The following is a 19495-nucleotide window of genomic DNA, read 5'->3' as shown; positions in this document are numbered from 1 at the left end:
TTCTTGTGGTATCGACACAGTCAAAGCTGATCCTCCATGTTCCAGTTCATCAAAAATAAACAATCGTCCAGCAAAGGAAAGAAAAAAAAAATCCCTTAGAATTGCACTGGCCTTCCTGGCCTGTTAGCACACATTCGCTCACGCACGCACACACACATACACACAAAGCACTTACGACCCCCCCCCCCCCCCCCCAAAAAAGATCCTCCTGAAGACGACTTTGGGAGTAACGTCATGAGTCGACGTGCAACATGCTGTCAGGAGGGAGTGTGGATTTCTTCGTGATTAACTTGAGAGGGAATAAAAACGGATGGAATGAGTCCTGAAGACTTGATTGGGGGGGGGGGGGTCCAGTGTGCTGTTACCCAGGAGGGGGGGGGGGGGTTGTTGTGCCGCAAACTGCACCCCTGGCGTACAATGCACCCCCGCCTCTTCATACGTCGTTCGAGTTGCCACTTGATTAATTAAACAAAAACAAACAATTTTAATTATTTTATTATTTTTTTTTTTAAAACACCCTCATTGTTTGGTTCTCGCGGAAAACGTGTATTAATGGAGATAAAATCTCCACCAAAAAAGGAAAACACTAAATTAAAAAAAAGAACAAGAGAAAAAAAAGAGGGGGGGGCGGCCACCAATATAAGTATTCACGGGTGACAAATTGCAAATATGCACTTAGTGTTGATTTGCTTGTTTGGTAGGTTTTTGGAGAATTATTTGTTTCTGTTTGTTTATTTGGGTAATTAATCAAGAGGCAACCCGAACGGCGTATGAGGAGGCGGGGGTGCATTTTACGGCAGGCAGGGGTGCAGTTTGCGGCACAACAGGGGCTGTGTCGGGGTTGTCAATCATCAGCGCAGGTGCTCGAGTAAAGGCAACTCTGTGGACTCGTCAGGCGGCGCGGGGGCGTCCCCTGCCGGCAGCAGGCGGGAATCTGCCACCCGCGTCGCTCCCAGCGGGTCTTGTGTGGGACTGGCCTCTTGTGGGGGGGCAGGAGGCGGCGGCGGCTGTCAAACAAACAAGCAATACATTCATCGATTACAATAAACAACAGCAAATGTTTTCATCTACAATTTATTACAATTGTTAACTTAAACACTTTGACTTGCGGCCTTTGGCGCGTTCACTAGAACAAATTCACAAAATTCTACCAAACAAATTTGGCGTAAACGTAAAGTCACTAAATCGTAAGTCAGTTTACAACAATAATGCAAACTAATTTGTGGTTTTGTCAACTTTTCACAATGATATACAAACATGTGCACTGCACTTCTTAAGCACTGAACTCATCTAGACGATACATAAATATATAAAATACATATACATATATATTAGGGATGCACAATAATGCTATTTTCAACCGATACCAATAAACCAATATTTAGAAAGTGCCGATGTTGATAACCGATAAGCCAATATCAGTTTTGCAAAATTAACTCGAATGCAAATATACTTTCAAGTCCTACTATAAGTCTAATATGTACAAACGTTGTGCTGAATTTTATCATATCTCAACTTCAAAGACGACCAGTGACTCATTTTGAGTTTTCCAAAACAAAACAGTCATGTTTTAAAAATGCAACAAAACACTGCGAGGGTAACATTTTGGGGAGACGCGGTAAAGAAAGCACACACTGGCGACTGCCACGTCGCCATGATGCATCTTCTGTCAACACGAGGTGGCGCGCATTATGATGTCACAAATGCACGACACTACCGTAGGAGGGGAGTGGTTGAGGAGTTGTGCACAAACAACCACAACAGATAGACCAACGCGGCATGTCTATTATTATCGGCCGATTTCTTTATTATCTTTACGACCTCAAAATGGTCGATAATTGCCAATAAATATCGACCACCAATATTATTGTGCATCTCTAATATATGTAAAATAATACTGTATATACCAGATGACAGAAATAAAGCAGAGATTTACGTTTCAAATTGAAGCCCTTTTGATGTGAAAATTGCATTTGACCACATTGCGATGTGGAATTTGATTTGTTCATCCCGACCAACCACATGCAGTGTCGTCTTATTTATTTCGCCAACAGACCGACTCCATCGAGAGTTCACCTCATTGCCCTCGTTTTGATTTCGATCATAAATTCAAAGCGCGACAAGTCGGCATGTGAAATATTTCAAAGACTTCCCTTCAAGTCAAACGAGTGAATTATTTTGTGATAAGCAATCTTGCTCCCGACTGGTTGCATATGACGAGGAAAGTAATAAAAATCGTTGGTGGCCGTGTTGCCTCAAGCTACGCAGTTTGAGAATTATTATTGAATTGCTTGACAATAACGCTGTAAATGTATTATTCACTATACAAGAAATCAAATTATTACAGTTAATTATAAGTACTGTGTACTATATACAAGCTTGTGTATACATTTTCAGACATTCTGAAACTCAAATACAAAAAAACTATTTAGTGTTACTTTTCCTCACTGGTAAGACGTCAGCACCACTTCCTGTTGTGTTCCTCACCTGCATGCGTATGGCGTGGACGTTTCCTCCATCGCCCTCCGCCGCCGGGCCGTTAAAGCCCTTTCTGCCAGAAAAACTCCACTTCCCAAAATGGCTCTCAAAATGGAGAACGTTGCCCTGGGCGAGGCCAGCCCGCTGGCCCGCCCTGTGGCCGGCGTTGTCCAGGAAGCCGGCGGGGCAGATGCGCTCGGGCACCAGCAGAGGAGGCGGCGCCACCGAGCCGCTGAACGACAGCTGCGAGTTGGACAGCTGCTGCCCCAGCAGGCCCTGGATGGAGGACGTGCGCTGGAGGGATGAGAGCAGTCCCGCCTCCATCCTGCCCTCTGATTGGCTGAGCAGAGCCAGTGGGAGTGGTTGGGGGTGGTGAGGCCAGTTTTGGGTTGGACCCACTGGATTATCCGTACCTGATGGGAAAGCATTTACATTATCGAGAGTCCTGTGAAATTTGTTGAATTAATTTTGCCTTTCCCTCCCTCTCTTTTTATTGTTTTATGAAAATGTATTTGAACATTTTATGTTAATTACCATCATCAATTTAGTAAGATCTTTTTAGGTTAAGCGAGTAGAAGGTTTTACCCAATGAGGGCTGCATCGTGGTGATGTGAGGCTGAGGAAGGCCGGAAGCTGGCGTGCTCTGGGTGGTGTGGATGGCAGCGTTGGTTGTTATGGAGGTGGAACCGCCGCCGCAATCAGAGTCCTCGATGTTTCCGCCGCTGTTGCAACCGGCGCCGCATCCTTTCTGCATCCTGTAGAGAAACCAACTTGTCACGCTCACACCCGTGAAGTCTTTTGGTCTAAAACCAGGGTTTTTGCAGGTATCGGCAAATCTAATTGAATGCCATTTTGAATGCAACTTGAAACTACAGTAATTTCTGGACTACAAGGCGCACCTGACTATAAGCCGCGCTAGCTAAATTTGGGGAATACTCGAGTTTGAATGACTTAACGCTTTTTAATGACATGCAGAAACCCTATAAAACAGCATCCTGTACCTGTCCCAGCTATTGATGAGCCAGTTGTAGATGTTGTGGGGGCTGACAGGTCCCCCCCAGACAGAGCGCAGCTGATTGTGTCCACCTGCATACGATGTGGTGAGGGGTGACACGTAGATGGGGTAGCCGATGGGCTGGTCACATGACGAGTTGATCATATTCCTGAGCGCCTGCTTGGCATTCTGAATGCTGCCGCGTTCGGGGTTGCGATTGCGCAGGAAGACCAGCTCCTGTTGCTGCCCGGCCCACAGCCCACGCACGCACTCTCTGTTCACCTGTAGGGGGCGCACAAGGCCGGTCAGTCGTGTGAGGCGAATCGACGACTAGCTAAACACAAAATGGAAGCCGTCCAACCTTGATAACCCGGAAACTGAGGAACTTCTTGTTCAACATGATGATTTTGTACTCGTCGCTGCCGTCGTCCATGATATGCCGCAGCGCCAGCAGCGAGGTCATGTTCGCCAGGATGGCGCTGCGCCAAATGGGGTCGCCCTCGTGCGATATCAACATCTTCTCCTCGTTGGTGGTGATGGCGTCATACAGCACCGCCGGGTCCTCGTACTCATCCGGCGAAGTAAAGTGGTCCTGGGAGAGAGTGCGACAGGGGTCACTATGTCAACCTTATGTTGAAATTTGAGTCTTGTGAAGATGTTTCCCGCTGGTCAGGAAAGCGCTACCTGATGCAACTTGAGGGACATCCGCACTCCGGGCGCCACAACTCGATTCAACAGGTCCATATCTGCAAAGACCCACTCGTCCCGTGGAGACGTGATGCGAAAGTCTCCCTTGAAGAGCGCGTGGAGGCCGTAAAGGAACGGCTCCAAGCTGCCAAAACCACAGCGGGGAACGGACAGTCAACTTTTGCACTATGCAAGCAGAAGTGTAGTCCAGTTTGAGTCTTGTGTTCTCACCTCGCAGACATGCTGTGGGAGGCAGTGCCCAGGGCTCTTCTTCCCAGGATACACAAGCCAAAACATAGTCGGACCAAAGGAGAATCTCTATCACTTGTAACCGGCTGCAACACAAAAGATGTCCAAGTTAAAGCAACTTGAATAAGATATGACGATATTTGGACGTAAAGCCTGCGGCGCGACAAACCGTTTGGCGCCTGCTGTTGCAGTACTGAATCCAGTCCACATAAATCATGCAGAAGGAGGAGGGCGTGATCCCGGAGGCCCTGTGGTCATAGTCCTCGTCGATGTTCAGGTTGAAGGTGGGGTCGCTGTCGACGTAATTGGCTCCCAGACACGGTCGCAGTGCTTCCTGGATCATCTCGTTAGCCAACCATTCGTCCAGCTTGGGGGATCGGCTCACGTAGTAAATGATGCTCTGTTGGAGAAAGCAAACATGAGACTTAATAGATAATAATGTGACCTAAATAAGAAACAGGCATGATACGTTTTTTTTTCTCCATCTCAAGTTATTTTGGCAGTTGTGGAATCCGCGTAAAACAAACATTTGTTAGCAAACTTAGTGTCTTGAAATCAATGGAAGCATAACGGGTTTTGCTACCAACAGAGGGTGCAATTAACTTCTGTGTTGTTTGTCTCCTGTAGAACTCAAAACAGGAAGTAGCAAACAAGCAAAAACAGCCAAGTTTGGTGTTGGGCTACTTTGACAATAGTAGCAACCTTTGTTGGTAATATTTCAATGTAGTGAGTACTAGCAAGATGCTATATAATCACCCTCTTAAAATAATAATAATGCTGCATCATATTTACATATCACTTTTCTAGACGCTTTACAATGGAATGGATACATTCATCATCAACTCCCATTCACACTCTGGAGGCAGTAAACTACTTTAGTAGCCACAGCTTCCCTGGGGGAGGCCGACGGAAGCGTGGCTGCCAGTGTGCGCTTACGGCCCCTCCGACCACCACCAAACATTCATAGCACTGCAGGCAATGTGTGTGAAGTGCCTTGCCCAAAGACACGACGACACATGACTTGAGGAGAGCGGGGATCGAACAGCCGACCTTCTGGTTACTGAACGACCGGCTCTAAACCCTGAGCCACGGCCGCCACAAATAATTGCATGAGTCCCTTTTTTTTTGTGCCAAAATCATCTCCTCATGATGCAAATGGTTCAATTTTTGTGTGTGTTTCCTGAAAAAACTGGGGGGAAAAATGACTTAGGCGATTATTTTAACTCTTTGACTGCCAAAAACGTTAAGTAAAATCCTATGGAGGAGTGCCAAAGACGTTAAAAGACGTTTGTTTCAAAACAGAGGTGAAACTAACCATTTTCTATTGTTGATTACTAAGAAACGGAATAAGGTAGAAACAAACTTTTTTTTCTGATGAAAGATGAGAGTTCAATCTTTCATTTGGTAGTATGTGTGTTTCCATAGTTCAAACACATAATTTTCTGTGGACCTTGAAAGATCAGTCAAAATGCTTAAATCGGCTGGCACTGGCGACATCCCGTTTCTGAAAACGTCTGGCAGTCAAAGAGCTAAGAAGGTGTCAATATTATATAACTCTCAGCAGGAATTAGCAGACCGGAGTTACTTTGTTGTCAACAGTTGGCTTGTGTAAAAGAAAAAAAGTTCAACATATACAGTACTTGTTATTTTGTAATTTTCACCCAAGTTTGTATTTATATTCTTTTGTAACAAATTGCTTAAATTGTAGCGACTCCATGAATTTTCTGGCCATCTAACCTTGACATAGTACGTGATGAGAATCTTGCGGAGGTCAAAGACTTGCAGCATGGAGGCGGCGTTGTTGTCGGTGATGCTGTAACCCTCCAGCACGTACTTGGTGGCCGCCACCTCCCAGGCCAGCCAGCGCTGCCCGAAGGCGGCGTTGAACGACAGCATGTGAGGCAGGTGACCCGGCTCGCAGCAGCAGCAGCCCTCGTCCTCCTCCACGCCTTCCGTGATGGCCTCCACTTCTCTCTGCTGACAGTACGTGCCTGCAGGGAGGAGACGAAGTTGATGTAAAATGCATCACGCAACACAAGACAGGAGCTGAATCAGAATTATGCCTTTGCAGAGATAATAATTCTCAGTTTTGTCAGAAAGGTTTCATTTGAAGAACATTTTGTGGTAGGAACCACTCACCATAAGGCGATAATGTCGTCGCTTCGCCTCAACTTCCAACAAATCTGGATATTTAAACAGGTCTTCTTTCAAAATAAAAACCTATGCAATGCGAGAACTCTGGATGACCTTGTCAGCTGTATATGCATAATATGTCTGATTTTCTGTAAATATCTGCTGTTGGGTGAAAACACTTCAGATATTCAGCTGAGCTCTGTGAGTGCCTGAAGCCATACCATTTATTCCTACACCGCTCAAGCAGATAAAAATAAAGTATCTACGTTTCTCCTGGGATTCATATTCATCTGACTGTATCACCAAGCCGAGAATGTGAATTGCTGCTGACCTCTGAACTCCAGACCCCTCAGCTGGAAGGTGACCAGGCCGTTTCCGATCTCGATAATGTGCACCAATGCGTTGAGGTAGTCGGAGGCGAGAATGAAGCAGTCGCCGGTGTTGTAGTTGCCCCAGCGGCCGAGCAGCAGATCTCCACACAGGCTGTGCTGCAGCGAACGAGTCAGGTGCTCGTAGAAAATGGAGTTCAGGTTGTTGTCGTCGGCGCCTGGTAGGACAACAGTAATGCATCATGTCAACCATGCTTAAAAAAAAAAAGAAAAACAGACGCAGAGACTTGAATGGTGTTAAAACAGCATACCTGGATTCCGGTCCAGTTGAGTGGCAAGTCTGGTGTTGGAGTGGTCAACTCGCTTGGTGCTAACAACACAAAATTGTATTAGCAGCATTTTTCAACTAGGCCAATCTTGTGTGATGTATGAACAAATACAAATTTTACAGGACTCGGCCTGGGGCGGATTAAAGAACGGAGCGAGCTGTACGTGGCTCCTATATCCCATTTGAGTGAAATCAACCTGCAGATTTTTAAACCACATACTTGTAGTCCCGCTCCCAGAACTTAACGGGTCTGGTGTATGAGGTGACAAAGACAGCGCTGCCCAGGACCGGATTAAGAGGGGTAGAAAAGATGGCTGAAAAGATGGCCTGCACAAAGAGCACAGCAGAGTCTGGAGGGGAATGGAGTTAAGGGCATCTTGTGAGGAAATGGACCAATCCGATGCGTCCTTCCACGGTATCGGACTTAAGGATACGTGGCACCGCAAAGGGCTGAGCGAAGGCGTGGAAAGCCGAGCCCCACGTGATCTGCCAGGGAGCGATGTACGTCAACACGAAGCGTAACTTATACAAGAGGTCCCACATCTGAGAAAGCAAAACAAGACATCATCGTATTTAATTATATTTCAGGCTTTGAAAGATGTGAAATGATCGATGAGGTACGGGCTGACCTTGCTGAAAAGAATGGACATGAAGTAGTAGTCAATCAGGAAGGTCTCCGAGAAGTGCGGGTAGTCGAAATGAAAAAAAAGCGTGGTGAAGCACAGCGTGACGTACTGCTGCGACGGCGCGCAGAAGGACGAACGCAGCAGCTTCATGCCAGCTACTGAGATGAAGAGCGCTCGGCTACTAGAAAACAGGCCAAGAGGACATGATGAACACACATGCAAAAAAATTAGCCTCAAAAACATTATTTTGTACCCCAACATAATCACCAGAAATAGTAACTTAGTTACTTTAAAGATGACCTGATTTTATAAGTAACTTCGTGACTTGACAGATTCTTTCAAAAGTAATCAAAATTACAAGTTACTTTCAGCAGATGCTGATAATTCTGCTTAGTGACAACTGGTTGTACATTTTTAACAGTAATCTTTAAGAATAAAATAGTTATTTAAAAGTAAAGACAGTCTTTCTTTTTTTACTTAACATGGTGGCGCTGTGTGAAAAACATTTACGCCCATTTTTTTTTTACATTCTTGGGATGATTGCCTTTAGTTTCATTTCAAAGACATAAAAATGTCCCCCCAAAAAACTAAAGCGTTTTTCACATAACAGCGACGATAAACACTTTAAAAAAAAAAGAAGATTTGATTTCACTGACAATAAATGCTGTATTTGTTTTTATATTAAAAAGACTTTCTTGATTTTCTTAACAAAAACATGAATTTATTTATCCATCCATCCATCATTGTGACTTACTAGATGTCCAGCTCTTTATGATTCTGGCCAACAGCGCGTGCTTCTGTCGTGAGGGAGTTGAGCACGACCGCCGGGTAGATGAAGTACTTCTCCACACACTGAAGCCACGCATACAGCTTCTCGAACCACATCAACTGAGCAGCATCTGGTGACAAACAAGAAGACCTGAACTCGTTTTTCTTGGATATTGTGAGTGAATACATAATAAAGTATGCGTGCAAAATGGAGTGAGATTTCAAGCTGCTCACACTGACAAAAAAAACAACAACTGAGATGCAACCAAGCAAGCTCAGCTCTACTGTAACTTTTCAAAATGTGAAGCAAGTTCAACAGCGAGAAGAAAAATAACTGAATTTAGTGCTGGCGCACTGTGAAAATCCCTGGGAGATGATGGAGGTTAAATGCATTTCTCAGCTGCACTTCAACTTGAGACCTTGCTGGTTTTCATTTAATCCTCAGTGATGCCTCCAGAGGGAAAAGCTGATAATGGCCCTTATATTTTACAGTGACTTGAGCTGGAGCGGATAATGTGCAACGAGACACTCACCTCGGACTTCGAACTGACTGTACTCTTTGGATCGGAGCACAGGGTGAGCCAGGCAGAACCATGGAAGCTGTTTGCGCAGCTGAGGCAAAAGATAGTGAGTAATAAAGCCGACAACTCCCGCCAGGATGTACAAGACGAAGCTGAGCGCAGGCTGTGGAGCAAGAGCACAGAGAGGAATACGTGAACAATTGCAATTAAATGGTGTGAACAAAAGTGGCTGCGGAATGTCTTCAAGTGGTACCAACCTGTAGTGCAATGAAAACTGTGCTGGCACTGATGGCGAAAGTGATCACAGCCATGACGGGACACATGACAAGGTCTGAATGGAGAATTTCTTTCTACAGTTGAGAAGGCAAAAAAGCTTTCAAATGACGGACATTCTGAAATTGGATGTGTAAAGGTTAGGAAGCGTCGATTTCTACCACAGAGTTGCAGAGCTTCTCTGGAAGAGGATCCTTGATTTCTACAGGGGGTTCTTCTGGTGTGCGGTTCTCCAGCTCCGGGAATAATTTGGATCGGACCAATGACCTAAACGGAGCCGGGGGGAAAAAGAATGCGGCAATTTCAGATTTCGAAGCACAGTTGCACAGTCATAAGGATCGTTTTTTTCCCCCAGACCGATACCAACGCCATGAATCAATATACTGACCACAGAATGGTGGGATCGCTACTTTGCCGACTGAGGTGGTAGGACAAGGCCAGCAGCAGGCCGCAAAACACAGAGAACAGCACTGGCACATGGGCGTCGCCCCACGGTGCCTTTGAGTGGGAAGAAAACACAGAATTGACCTCTGGAGCGTCAGGTTTCTACTTTTACACATGCTATTGAACAAGTAGTCATGTTGTGCTCACATTTATGGCACCGAGGCAAAATCCATACAGCAGCGCGGCCACCAGCACACTGCGAATGAGGCTGAACAGAGACGAGAGGGGACTGGTGGTGGCTGAGGAGAAAAGAGGAGTGGATCAATGTTGCGCACAAGCAGTCCAAGCGACCAATCTCTTTTACTAATAAGGCAACATAATACACAGTGACTGGTCTTACCTGTTCCACCAAAAATGTGCATGTCAATCTGCTCCAACAGACACATGATAAAAGTATTGACCTGAGGTAGCAAGCCAAACAGGAAGATGACCGGGAAACACAAGGCAAACACTGTGGGAGTGGGGCGGGGGTGGGGGGGATAAAACAGAGTAGGTAATGCAATCTAAACCTCACAGGTGCTTCTTAGTCTATAGGTTTAACAGTCACGGCCAATTCACACTGAGTGCGGAGCGGTTACCGTACGGCATCCGCACGGACTGCAATTCACACCGAGTGCGTTGCGTGAGCTGTACGCGTCCGGAAATCTGCACCCGCCAGATCACAAGATTACGAGGGTTCACGCTGGAGAGTTGAGTCCATGCGATAACAACCGTGTTTATAGAGTCAGTCCTATTGGTAAACAATAGCCACGCTTGCCTGTTGTCACATCAATATGCTTTTTGGACATTATTTCTGGGACTTCTACCATGGGTAAGTACGTTTCGTGTTTAAATAGTGTTATTTTGTCATGTGTAATTTATTCTGAGCTAATTTTTTTTGTCTTTTAAATGTCCGACTCACGTCAAGCTATGTAGTTAGCTAGCTTCCCTCCCGAATAAACTAGCTCGCAAACGGTTTTATTTTGAAATATGATCTACCTTGATGCTGACGCCTGACTTCCTGTCCAGCTCATGTAGTTTCTTCAGCTTCATGAAAATCCGCATGCGGAAATCGGGAAAAATAGAAACCTTGCGGAAATGTTCCGCAGCTCCGCATCCGATCCGCACCGGATACGCACTGCAGCCGGTGTGAATTGACATGCAGATTCAAATGCTTTCTATTCCTTGCGACGTCCGTACAGATGAAGCTTGCCGTTCGTTCCGCAGTCGGTGTAAATTGGGCGTCAGTTAGTATATTTTAAACAAAGTGAGAATATTTACCCAGGAGCATATCTCTGACGCAAAGCAGGAAGTGTGCGGAAAAGAAGGTGACGCCGTAGAGGGAGAAAGGTTGCAGGCTGCCAGAACGGCCGGACAAGTCGAAGATCCAGATCATCACACAGCACAAGCAGAAGTAAACAGGCCGACTGTACACGATGATCCAATTATGACCCTGTTCACAACAGAAAGGGACAAACCTCATCACAACTAGTTCAAAACGGAAAAGCAGGAGCGCAAACCCGATACTCACATGCATGGGAGAGGCTGCGTCTGGTTGTACACTCTGGAAAATAAGAAGTCGTTTTAGAAGCTTGATGTCGTTAGGGCTTGAAGAAAACGGCTGCATAAGATAAGGTGGATTTCCTTCAGAGATTTGTCTACCTTTAGTAAGGAGTATTGGCAACTCGCAATGACCAGGCAGAACTGGAAGACCCAGATGTCCCTGAAAAAGCCCTGGAGCAACAGTTGGAACCCCAGAAAGGCCACCAGACTGGCCAGCACCACAGCAAACACGTTTTCTCCCACACGTCGGTTCCTGATGACATCATCAAGGATAATGTGATTGCAAATATCACATCACATCAGTTCAACTTGACAGCCTTACCTGTCCAACAAGGCCAGAAGTGCTAATCGATCATAGCGGACCCTGAGCCACTTCCCAGGCAGAACCCAAAATCGGTAGTATTGTTTGGGTTTAGCCTTCTCCTCGATCATCAGCGTGTTCTCTTGGGACTCCTGCAGAGACTCGTGATCCAGGTCAAACTGGAGACAGGTTCAAAAGAAGACAGTGAGTTTGAGAAGATGCTTCAACAAGTATAAAAAAAAAAATACTCACCTCAGGCATTTCCAAAGGAACCCTGCGAACCTGCATGCCCTGTAGGACGACTGGCCTGGGCTGCAGCATGGACAGGACTGGTGCTCCTTCCTGGACCTCCGTGGAGGTGAAGCTTGAGGACTGAGACTGCCTCTCCCTTTCTCTGCAAGACATGCAAATTACATTATTTGCAGTTTGTATACAATGCTCTTTCAAAGTAGTGAATTAGAAGCGTTGTAACTCACTGAACTGGGTCCTCATAACCTCCTCCAGTAGGCCCAAATGTGTAGGACCTCTTCACTCCTGATACGCAGACAGAATAATAAGAGCAAAAAATAATAATAAATCAATTTCCAGCTGTGTCCCTGCTTTGATTGTCAAATGGACGCCCTCTTCCCATTTAACCGACAGACAAGAAAGTTGCATTGATCTTCTGATTAATCTCCAAAGACGAAAAAAGCCGGCTATTTCCGGAAACGTTGCGCTCGCTCTTTGAAAGCCACAAACTCACCGCTCTCATCAAAAAAGTAGTGCACGGCCCCCTCTGATGTGTCGTCGAAGGTGGAGGCCTCGTGGATGCCGCTGCGGGGGAGCAGAAGCGACGAGGCAAACTGTAAAGCGGAGGGGAGGGTGCGGGTTCGAGAGTGGGAGGAGGTTCGAGCCCTTTGGAGGTCCTGGAGGCTAATGGTTTAAAGACAAGATCAGATTAAAAGCAGGCTTCAAAGGCAAATTAATGCAAATAAATCAGCATCCTCCCTCGGGTTTGCCTCGTGGGACTGACCTGGGAGGGGATCCCATGGTGGAGGGTGGGGGAGTCGGGTTGGTTCCTGCGTTGTGTCTCCTGCGGATGGCTTGGGTCCTCTTCACACTGCTGACTGAGTCGTGTTTGCCGCCATCCTCTGGAGCTGCAAAGAGGTTAACTTCATTTAAAAAAACAACAACAAAAACAGAATACTGTGGTACACTAGCGTATTTTTGTACCAAGAGTACCAAAACTACTTATGCTCATATACTGTTTGTAGGACTGGGTTAAAAAAAAAGTACAATAATTGAAAAAGCGATTTTCTTTTTCAATATCGATTCATAAACCGATGAAAATTTGTAATATGTCTTTTTCACATAAATTCATAAGAACATATAATTTTAAAGACCGATATTTTTTTGTATCTTACTGCTTTAATAATTTATATCTACAATTATTGAATTTGAATAATGAAATCCAGAATTAATATCGGATTGAGGTGAATCGAATCGAATTGGAAAAAAAACGTCAAACTGAACTCTTGTAAATCAAAATCGAATCGATACCAGCCCTAGCAATTTGTTGACTGGTAATTGTTTATGTATGACAAAACAAACAATTGAGCTACCGCTACTATCCTAAAACCAAAAAAAGCCAACATCAGCTCACCTCCCCCTACCGCCCCCTCTTCGGTCAACTCTCCCGCTCGCCAGCCCATCTGGTTGCCAGTCCAAGAGCCTCCGAGAGAATCCAGTCGATGAGGATGCGATACCGGGAAGCAGTCGATGTGGATGGTGCGAGCTTCCAAGTCGGACTTGGAGACGGTGAGGGTACGAGGAGCAGGGGTGGAAGTGGCAGGCATGGTATGCAGAGCAGTAGGCGGAGCCGCTGTGCCGCTCTGACTTGAACCCGCCCCGTCCATACTGAGCACCCTGGCGTGCGTCTTTGCGCTGGCCGTGCTGGACGAGCGCTGAGCGGCGCGGGGATGTGAGGGGCCGGCGGGTTCGGCCAAATCCCCTTCTCGTGGAGTAGGAGGCTGAGCGGCCGGGGGGAGCTGCAACGCGGCTCCGGCGAGTTCCGGGGAGTAGCAGGAGGTAGAGGAACTGGAGTCGTCTTCATCTGAGCTATAGCGACGCTGGGAGCCGAGACTGGATGCGGCGCTCATGTCGCTGCCGTCGTCCTCGTCGCTGGAATCCTCAAAGAGACTTTCGCTGTAGGCCTTGGCGCCGAGCTTGTTGCGCACCGGGATGTAATCTCGGTGTTGTCTATGATTGTGATGACGCCTGTAAGAGCCGCAGTCGAAACTGCTGCTTCCCGGCCCGGCTCGCCTTCGCGGGGCTTTCCGTCTGCCCGGCTTGTGGCCCACGCTACTGCCGCTGGCCCGCAGCAGCTTCAAGTCTTTGGGCCGCACGACCTGCTGGGCAGCTTGATCGGACAGCAGGAACGGGGTCGAGGATATGGGCAGAGAGGGCTCGGAGCACACTGAACCCAGGGCCAGCCCTGAGGGCACTGAAGTGGCTTGCCGAGGGGGAGGAAGGGGGGGAATTGCGGCGGCTCGGTCTAAATCGCAAACGTCCGAGTGGCCGCTACTTGAGGGGGAAGAGTTGTGGAACGAAGCGGGGAATTGCGCAATCATATCACACGGTACAGACGGTAAATCGTCTCCTTCGACAAGTGTCCTGTCGAGCGCCTGGCTGGGGGAGATCTCTTTGGAGGGGGAACGCAGTAACACGCTGTCAGACAGGTTATCCGTATCGCTGCCATCCTGCCCTGCTGGGACGTCGATATCTGCGGAGACTTTGGCGCCCGCCGCTGGCACCGCAGTCGACACCGGTCCATCCGCGAGCTTGGGCTGGCTCAACGATGGACTTTCAAGTTGGGTGGAGTCCGTCTTTTCACTGCGGTAGCTGCTAACGGTGCTCAGCGTCTCCCGATCGGTGGCGGCGCCTCCGCCGCTGAAACAGCTGTCGGTGGATCCGGCGGCTAACGCCACCCCACTACGACAGCCCGGGTACTCGGTCCCAGGCACAAACACCACCGGGTCCAGGCCCAACCCTAAGAGATTTTCACTCAGCTCTTCACTCAAGCTACTCTTTATAAGCGGACTAAGGGGGGTATCGCCAAGACTCCCAGACTCAGCAGATGGCGCGAGGGGAGAATAAGCCAACTCATTGTCCTCTGGCATCTTTTGCGGCACCTCCAACTTCTCTCCTCCATCTTCTTGACTGGAAGGTGAAGGCGGTATGGACAGATATTCTCCCGGTTCTCCAAATCCAGACGGGAGTCCAATGAGACCTGGGAAATTGCCTCCCAGGGCAGCAGCAATGCAGGACTGGACCACGCTCGGAGCCCCTGCACAGCGGAATCAGATTACAATGCAGCTGGACTCGCAACTTTATTAAAGGCAATGCAAATGACATCGGGACTCTCTCTTGGTCCTCTAGCGCTCCTGAGCGTGAGCAGCATAAACAAAACACAGCTTTGTAGCAGACTTACTGATGGTGTCCTGAGAACTCTGCCGCAACATTTCACGATGAGCAGAGGTAACAATCACATTATTGCTTCCCTGTTCTCGCATTAACCCCTTGATATCTGAAAGTAAACAAAGACGGAGATGGTTAAAATGCCCAGAATTGCACATTATTATAGATTTACTGTATGGGAAAAAAAAACATTTACTAACCTTTTGTTCCCCCCGAATCCTCAAGTTGAGGCAAGAACTCCTGAATTCAAAAAAATAAATAAACAAAATGAACAACCGATAAAAATCTGTTGTAGCAAAGCAAGCGAAAGTTACGACTGTAACTGCGGTTCTATGATTCCCGGACGACCGCGCGGTCGGGATGGACGAATTAGAACAAGTTGATATTCTCACCGACACCTGGTTGAGTCCAAACAGCGAGTGCTGAGAGCTGCATCGCACTGGAGGTGTTGAGTTGACCTTTCGAAACACGGTCATTTCCACACCGGCATGAATATCCCTGAAGCAAATTGAAAGGATGTACACGACATCGCCGGGATATTTCATTCACATCAATACCATTTGTCCAAAACCATCCACTCACCTGGGCTGACTCCCGTCATTGCCGCCTGAACCTTCGTCCCCTTCTTCTGTTCTCGGACCTTCAGCCGTGAGCGAGGCCTGCTTCTTCTCGATAATCTCCCCGAGGTCGAACATGGCGTGTAGCCGGTAGTTCACCACTTTGATGGTGGTGAAAAAGATGGCCACTGCGGCAGAGTACAATCCTGCTATCACCAAGCTGGCGGGAAAAGCCTGCGAGGAGGACAAAGAACATGTAACAATTTGTATAAGCTCTGCAAACGGCCCAATTTAGAGTCCAACCTAATTTTTCAGAAGAAAAAAAAAAGACCTGCAAAGCCTCAGCATAATCTCCCAAGAGTTTAACTCAGTGAGCATAGGATCATCTACACAAGACTTTCTCTGTCAACTGGATTATTAGTTTCCTTTTATTTATTTATTAAAGTTCATTTTATTGTGTGTTCTATGAAAAAAATATGCATTTTATGAACAAATAGAGAAAAAAGATAAAAGAAAATTGCCATTAACTTTATGAAATTTTAAGGGATTTTTTTTTTTATATTGGGATAAACTGTATAGGTCTTTCTTTCAAAATATTTGTCATATTTTTTTGGGATGTACCCGGTATATTTCAAAAGTAAAAGAAAATGATATCGTTTTAAAAACTTGAGCTGCATTACATTAATTCTGGGTGGCTCACTGGCTCGTTTTCACCTCTTTGCCTTAATACTTTAATTCCAATACAATGCTATGAGTCATCAAAAGATAAGTACAAGTTTAGTTGTATTGTACCCTAAGATATTGCCCGTTGATAATGTATTATCATAACCTGTTATTTATATAACATGTCATACTCATACTCGATGTGCAACAACATTTATAAGCATTTGCAAACAAAATTATTTAAGACATTTAAAAGCTAAGTAAAGAAACCAAATGTAGCTTACTAAAATTACTAAAAAGAAGACTAAGAAAACAAGAATACATTTTAGGATTTTCGGTGAAAAATGTGTCAAAACTAATTTCATAATGTAAACTGAAATGTGCTCACCATGTACAGCAAAAAGGGGAATGCCAGCAAAAAGATCCACAGGTAGAGATGGAAGCAGTTGGAGAAGGTGCTCTGATGGGGGTCCACGTACCACCCTCCGGTGAGCGAGGCCCACACGCCCTGTCGTAATATCTGAAGCGCCTGGGAGCCCATCTCGCCGCCTTCAGGGAGAACCCAAAGCTGAAAGATCTGCTCCAACACGGTCGCTGAGAAAACCGTGGAGTTGGAGCCACAGTGTCTTGTGTCTATGATGGCACTTCCATTGGGGATGGCAAACCGAGCGAGACCTTCTCATGGGGAACAAAACTTCTGAGGCCTGGCTGTGTGCGCGCTTCACTTGAGGTCAGGAGTCTTTGCACATCCTGGCACCGCTGTGTGCTCCCTCCTCGCATAGATGATGCCACGCGACTCCAGCCGAATCCTTGAAGGGTGTTCAGGTGAGTGACTTTGTAGCGCATTGGCAACCCAGCGAGTGTGAGAAAAAACACTCATCTGGAAAAGAGATCACAGCATATGATGGGCAAAAGCCACTTGAAAGTGAAACATCCATACACTCTACATGATTTTTTTTTTTTTTTAAGTTTCAATGTGTTTTTGACTATAAAATACAGTACATACAATACAGTTCATAAATAATGGGACAGTGACAATTCTTATCTTTTTGGCTCTTACCAGCACTACAATGGATTTGGAATGAAGTAAGATGTGCTTTAACTTATGATTTTGGGCACAAATTGAGAACAATTAATAATCTTAAATCAAACTATCCCTTTGTAATACTTGGTTGCAAATACAACCCTGCCAGAAAACAAAAAAACAAAAACCCTCCCCTCCAACCAACTCACCGCTGCGACTCATAGCATTTGCTTATAAAATGGTTCCAAGTACAACTCTGCAGAGAAGCCAATAATCCTTGTGCAGTCTCTGACAAGGAGAGCACCACTGCCTGCCACCTACTGTAGTGGATATGCAATCACACTTCATTCTAGTACAAAAATAAAAATTAATTAATTAAAACAAAAACATGTTCCCTAGGGTCACGTGCAAACAACCCTGGCACGGAGCTATGCAGGGGACCCGCTGCTTTAATTGAGCTGGACTGCTCTAGTGGCAATTTCGCTTCAGTATTGTCTCCGCATTGAAATTAAATGCATGCTCAATTGGTTTCAGGTCAGGTGATTGACTTGGCTATTTCTTTCGCAATACGATTCTGGTTATTGTCCATCAGCACTGCAAAGCACTGTACAATGAGTTCTGAAGCAATTGGCTGAATATGAGCAACTAATATTGCTAAAAACACTTCAGAATGTATCCTACTGCTTTAGCAGTCACGTCATCAATAAATACAAATAAATATAAGTGAACCAGTCTAACTGGTAGCCATACATGCCCAACTGGGCATAGAACAGCTGAGCAACCAATTGTCCAATCATTTTTGTTTAATTAAAAAGTACACATAATTTATAGCTTCACCTGACTTGGATGTACACCTCCTCAAATTAATGCTTATACCCAAGTCTGGAGTTAAAGCAAATATTCATTCAATTTCATTTCAAATCCAATGTTGAACCAAAAAGATTACAATTGTGTTGAGGTCAGAATTGGCATCTGACTGTATGTACTTATAAAAAAATAGTGTACAACTAAAATGCATCCCATTGAGAGGCGTAAATTAGTGTGTCACATTAAAATCATCTTTCATTATGATGCAGTGTACTTTTACACCACTACAAACTACTGTACTACTATAATCCACAATGCAACATATATCTGAAAGGAATCAGAACGGATGACAGTGACTATTTCTTTAAATTTATATATATATATCTCTGTTCTAACGGCCTCTTATATATAATGTTCTCCCAACTAGATGACATTTTCTAAGAGGCATTAGCAAGCTAACCATTTCGCCTAGCTTATGACTAATGTGTGTTAAGATCGGGACAAATGGATCCAATCGAAGCACCAACAACTGCCATCACTTCAGCGTGTGTGCACATAATCGATAGCCACCGCAAACTCAAACACACACGCTGACATTCGGTGTTAAACATGACATGATTTAAGATAGAAACCGGCTAATGCTAGGCCTGCAGTAGCTGCAATCCAATCTGCTCGCTGTCACTCTCGTTAGCATGGCAAACACCGTAAGTAGTGGTAAAAAACAACAACCCATGAACCTAAACGTCCACTGTTAGAAAAGTTAACGTGAACTCACTTTATCTTGGCAGGAGGTACAATTGTGTTCGTAGTTGGAAAGCTCCTCACATTCGAATCCCAGCACAGCACACAGTTAGCTTTAGCCGTCCAGCTTGCCTCATATCCTTCTTCCGCATCCACTGCTCGCAAAAATCTCAGAGCTTTCCTGATGCTAGCGAGCGATGCAAAAAAAAAAAAAGAAAGAAAGAAAGAAAAAAAAAGTAAGATGTAGCCAGACTTTTCCCACTGACGAAAGGCTATTTTCCCATTTCGAGAGGTTCCCTGGTCTTCTTTGTCATTTTACAGTGACGGCCAAGCCTCTAAACGGGGGTCCCCATTCATGGTGAACGTCAAGCGGGTTTTTGGCGAGAACGGGGAGTGTGTTTTAATGTTTTGGAAAAGCAGGCTAACTGTAGCTGCTAACGTGCTAGCCAACAACTAGTTGGCTCACTCGCTCAGACGCGCGCGCGTGCACGCTCAAGTGAGGAATCAGCGAGATATATTCCCACGACGCTGATTGGCCACATTGAGTGACGTCATTGGGCGGGGTTTAAACATC

General features: G+C 45.9%; 1 protein-coding gene across 2 annotated transcripts; it reads right to left on the bottom strand.

Annotated features, from left to right (window-relative positions):
- Nucleotides 1–444: 444 nt before the first annotated feature.
- Nucleotides 445–19403, bottom strand: LOC144036470 (pecanex-like protein 3). Of its 2 annotated transcripts, none has more exons than XM_077547155.1 (36): nt 18956–19403; nt 16738–17229; nt 15712–15920; nt 15522–15627; nt 15330–15369; nt 15143–15238; nt 13316–14998; nt 12686–12809; nt 12416–12585; nt 12150–12207; nt 11926–12067; nt 11695–11852; nt 11472–11625; nt 11341–11373; nt 11091–11262; nt 10171–10281; nt 9978–10069; nt 9775–9884; nt 9548–9653; nt 9371–9463; nt 9126–9276; nt 8579–8723; nt 7828–8005; nt 7633–7741; nt 7419–7548; nt 7182–7240; nt 6873–7088; nt 6146–6399; nt 4578–4808; nt 4391–4494; nt 4157–4304; nt 3834–4064; nt 3480–3754; nt 3064–3233; nt 2488–2891; nt 445–1007 (listed from the first exon to the last, which is right to left on the bottom strand). In XM_077547155.1, exons 2-36 carry the CDS (start codon nt 16888–16890, stop codon nt 852–854), a joined length of 6771 nt encoding a protein of 2256 aa, XP_077403281.1. In that variant the 5' UTR covers nt 16891–17229; nt 18956–19403; the 3' UTR covers nt 445–851. The 2 variants fall into 2 exon arrangements, with proteins under 2 accessions (XP_077403281.1, XP_077403283.1); XM_077547157.1 differs by having other exon boundaries at nt 7828–8002.
- Nucleotides 19404–19495: the final 92 nt, after the last annotated feature.

Source organism: Vanacampus margaritifer, chromosome 16 (assembly GCF_051991255.1).
Source record: "Vanacampus margaritifer isolate UIUO_Vmar chromosome 16, RoL_Vmar_1.0, whole genome shotgun sequence".
Lineage (NCBI taxonomy): Eukaryota > Metazoa > Chordata > Actinopteri > Syngnathiformes > Syngnathidae > Vanacampus > Vanacampus margaritifer.
Note: the sequence above shows the minus strand (reverse complement) of the source record. Positions and strands in the feature narration are given on the sequence as shown.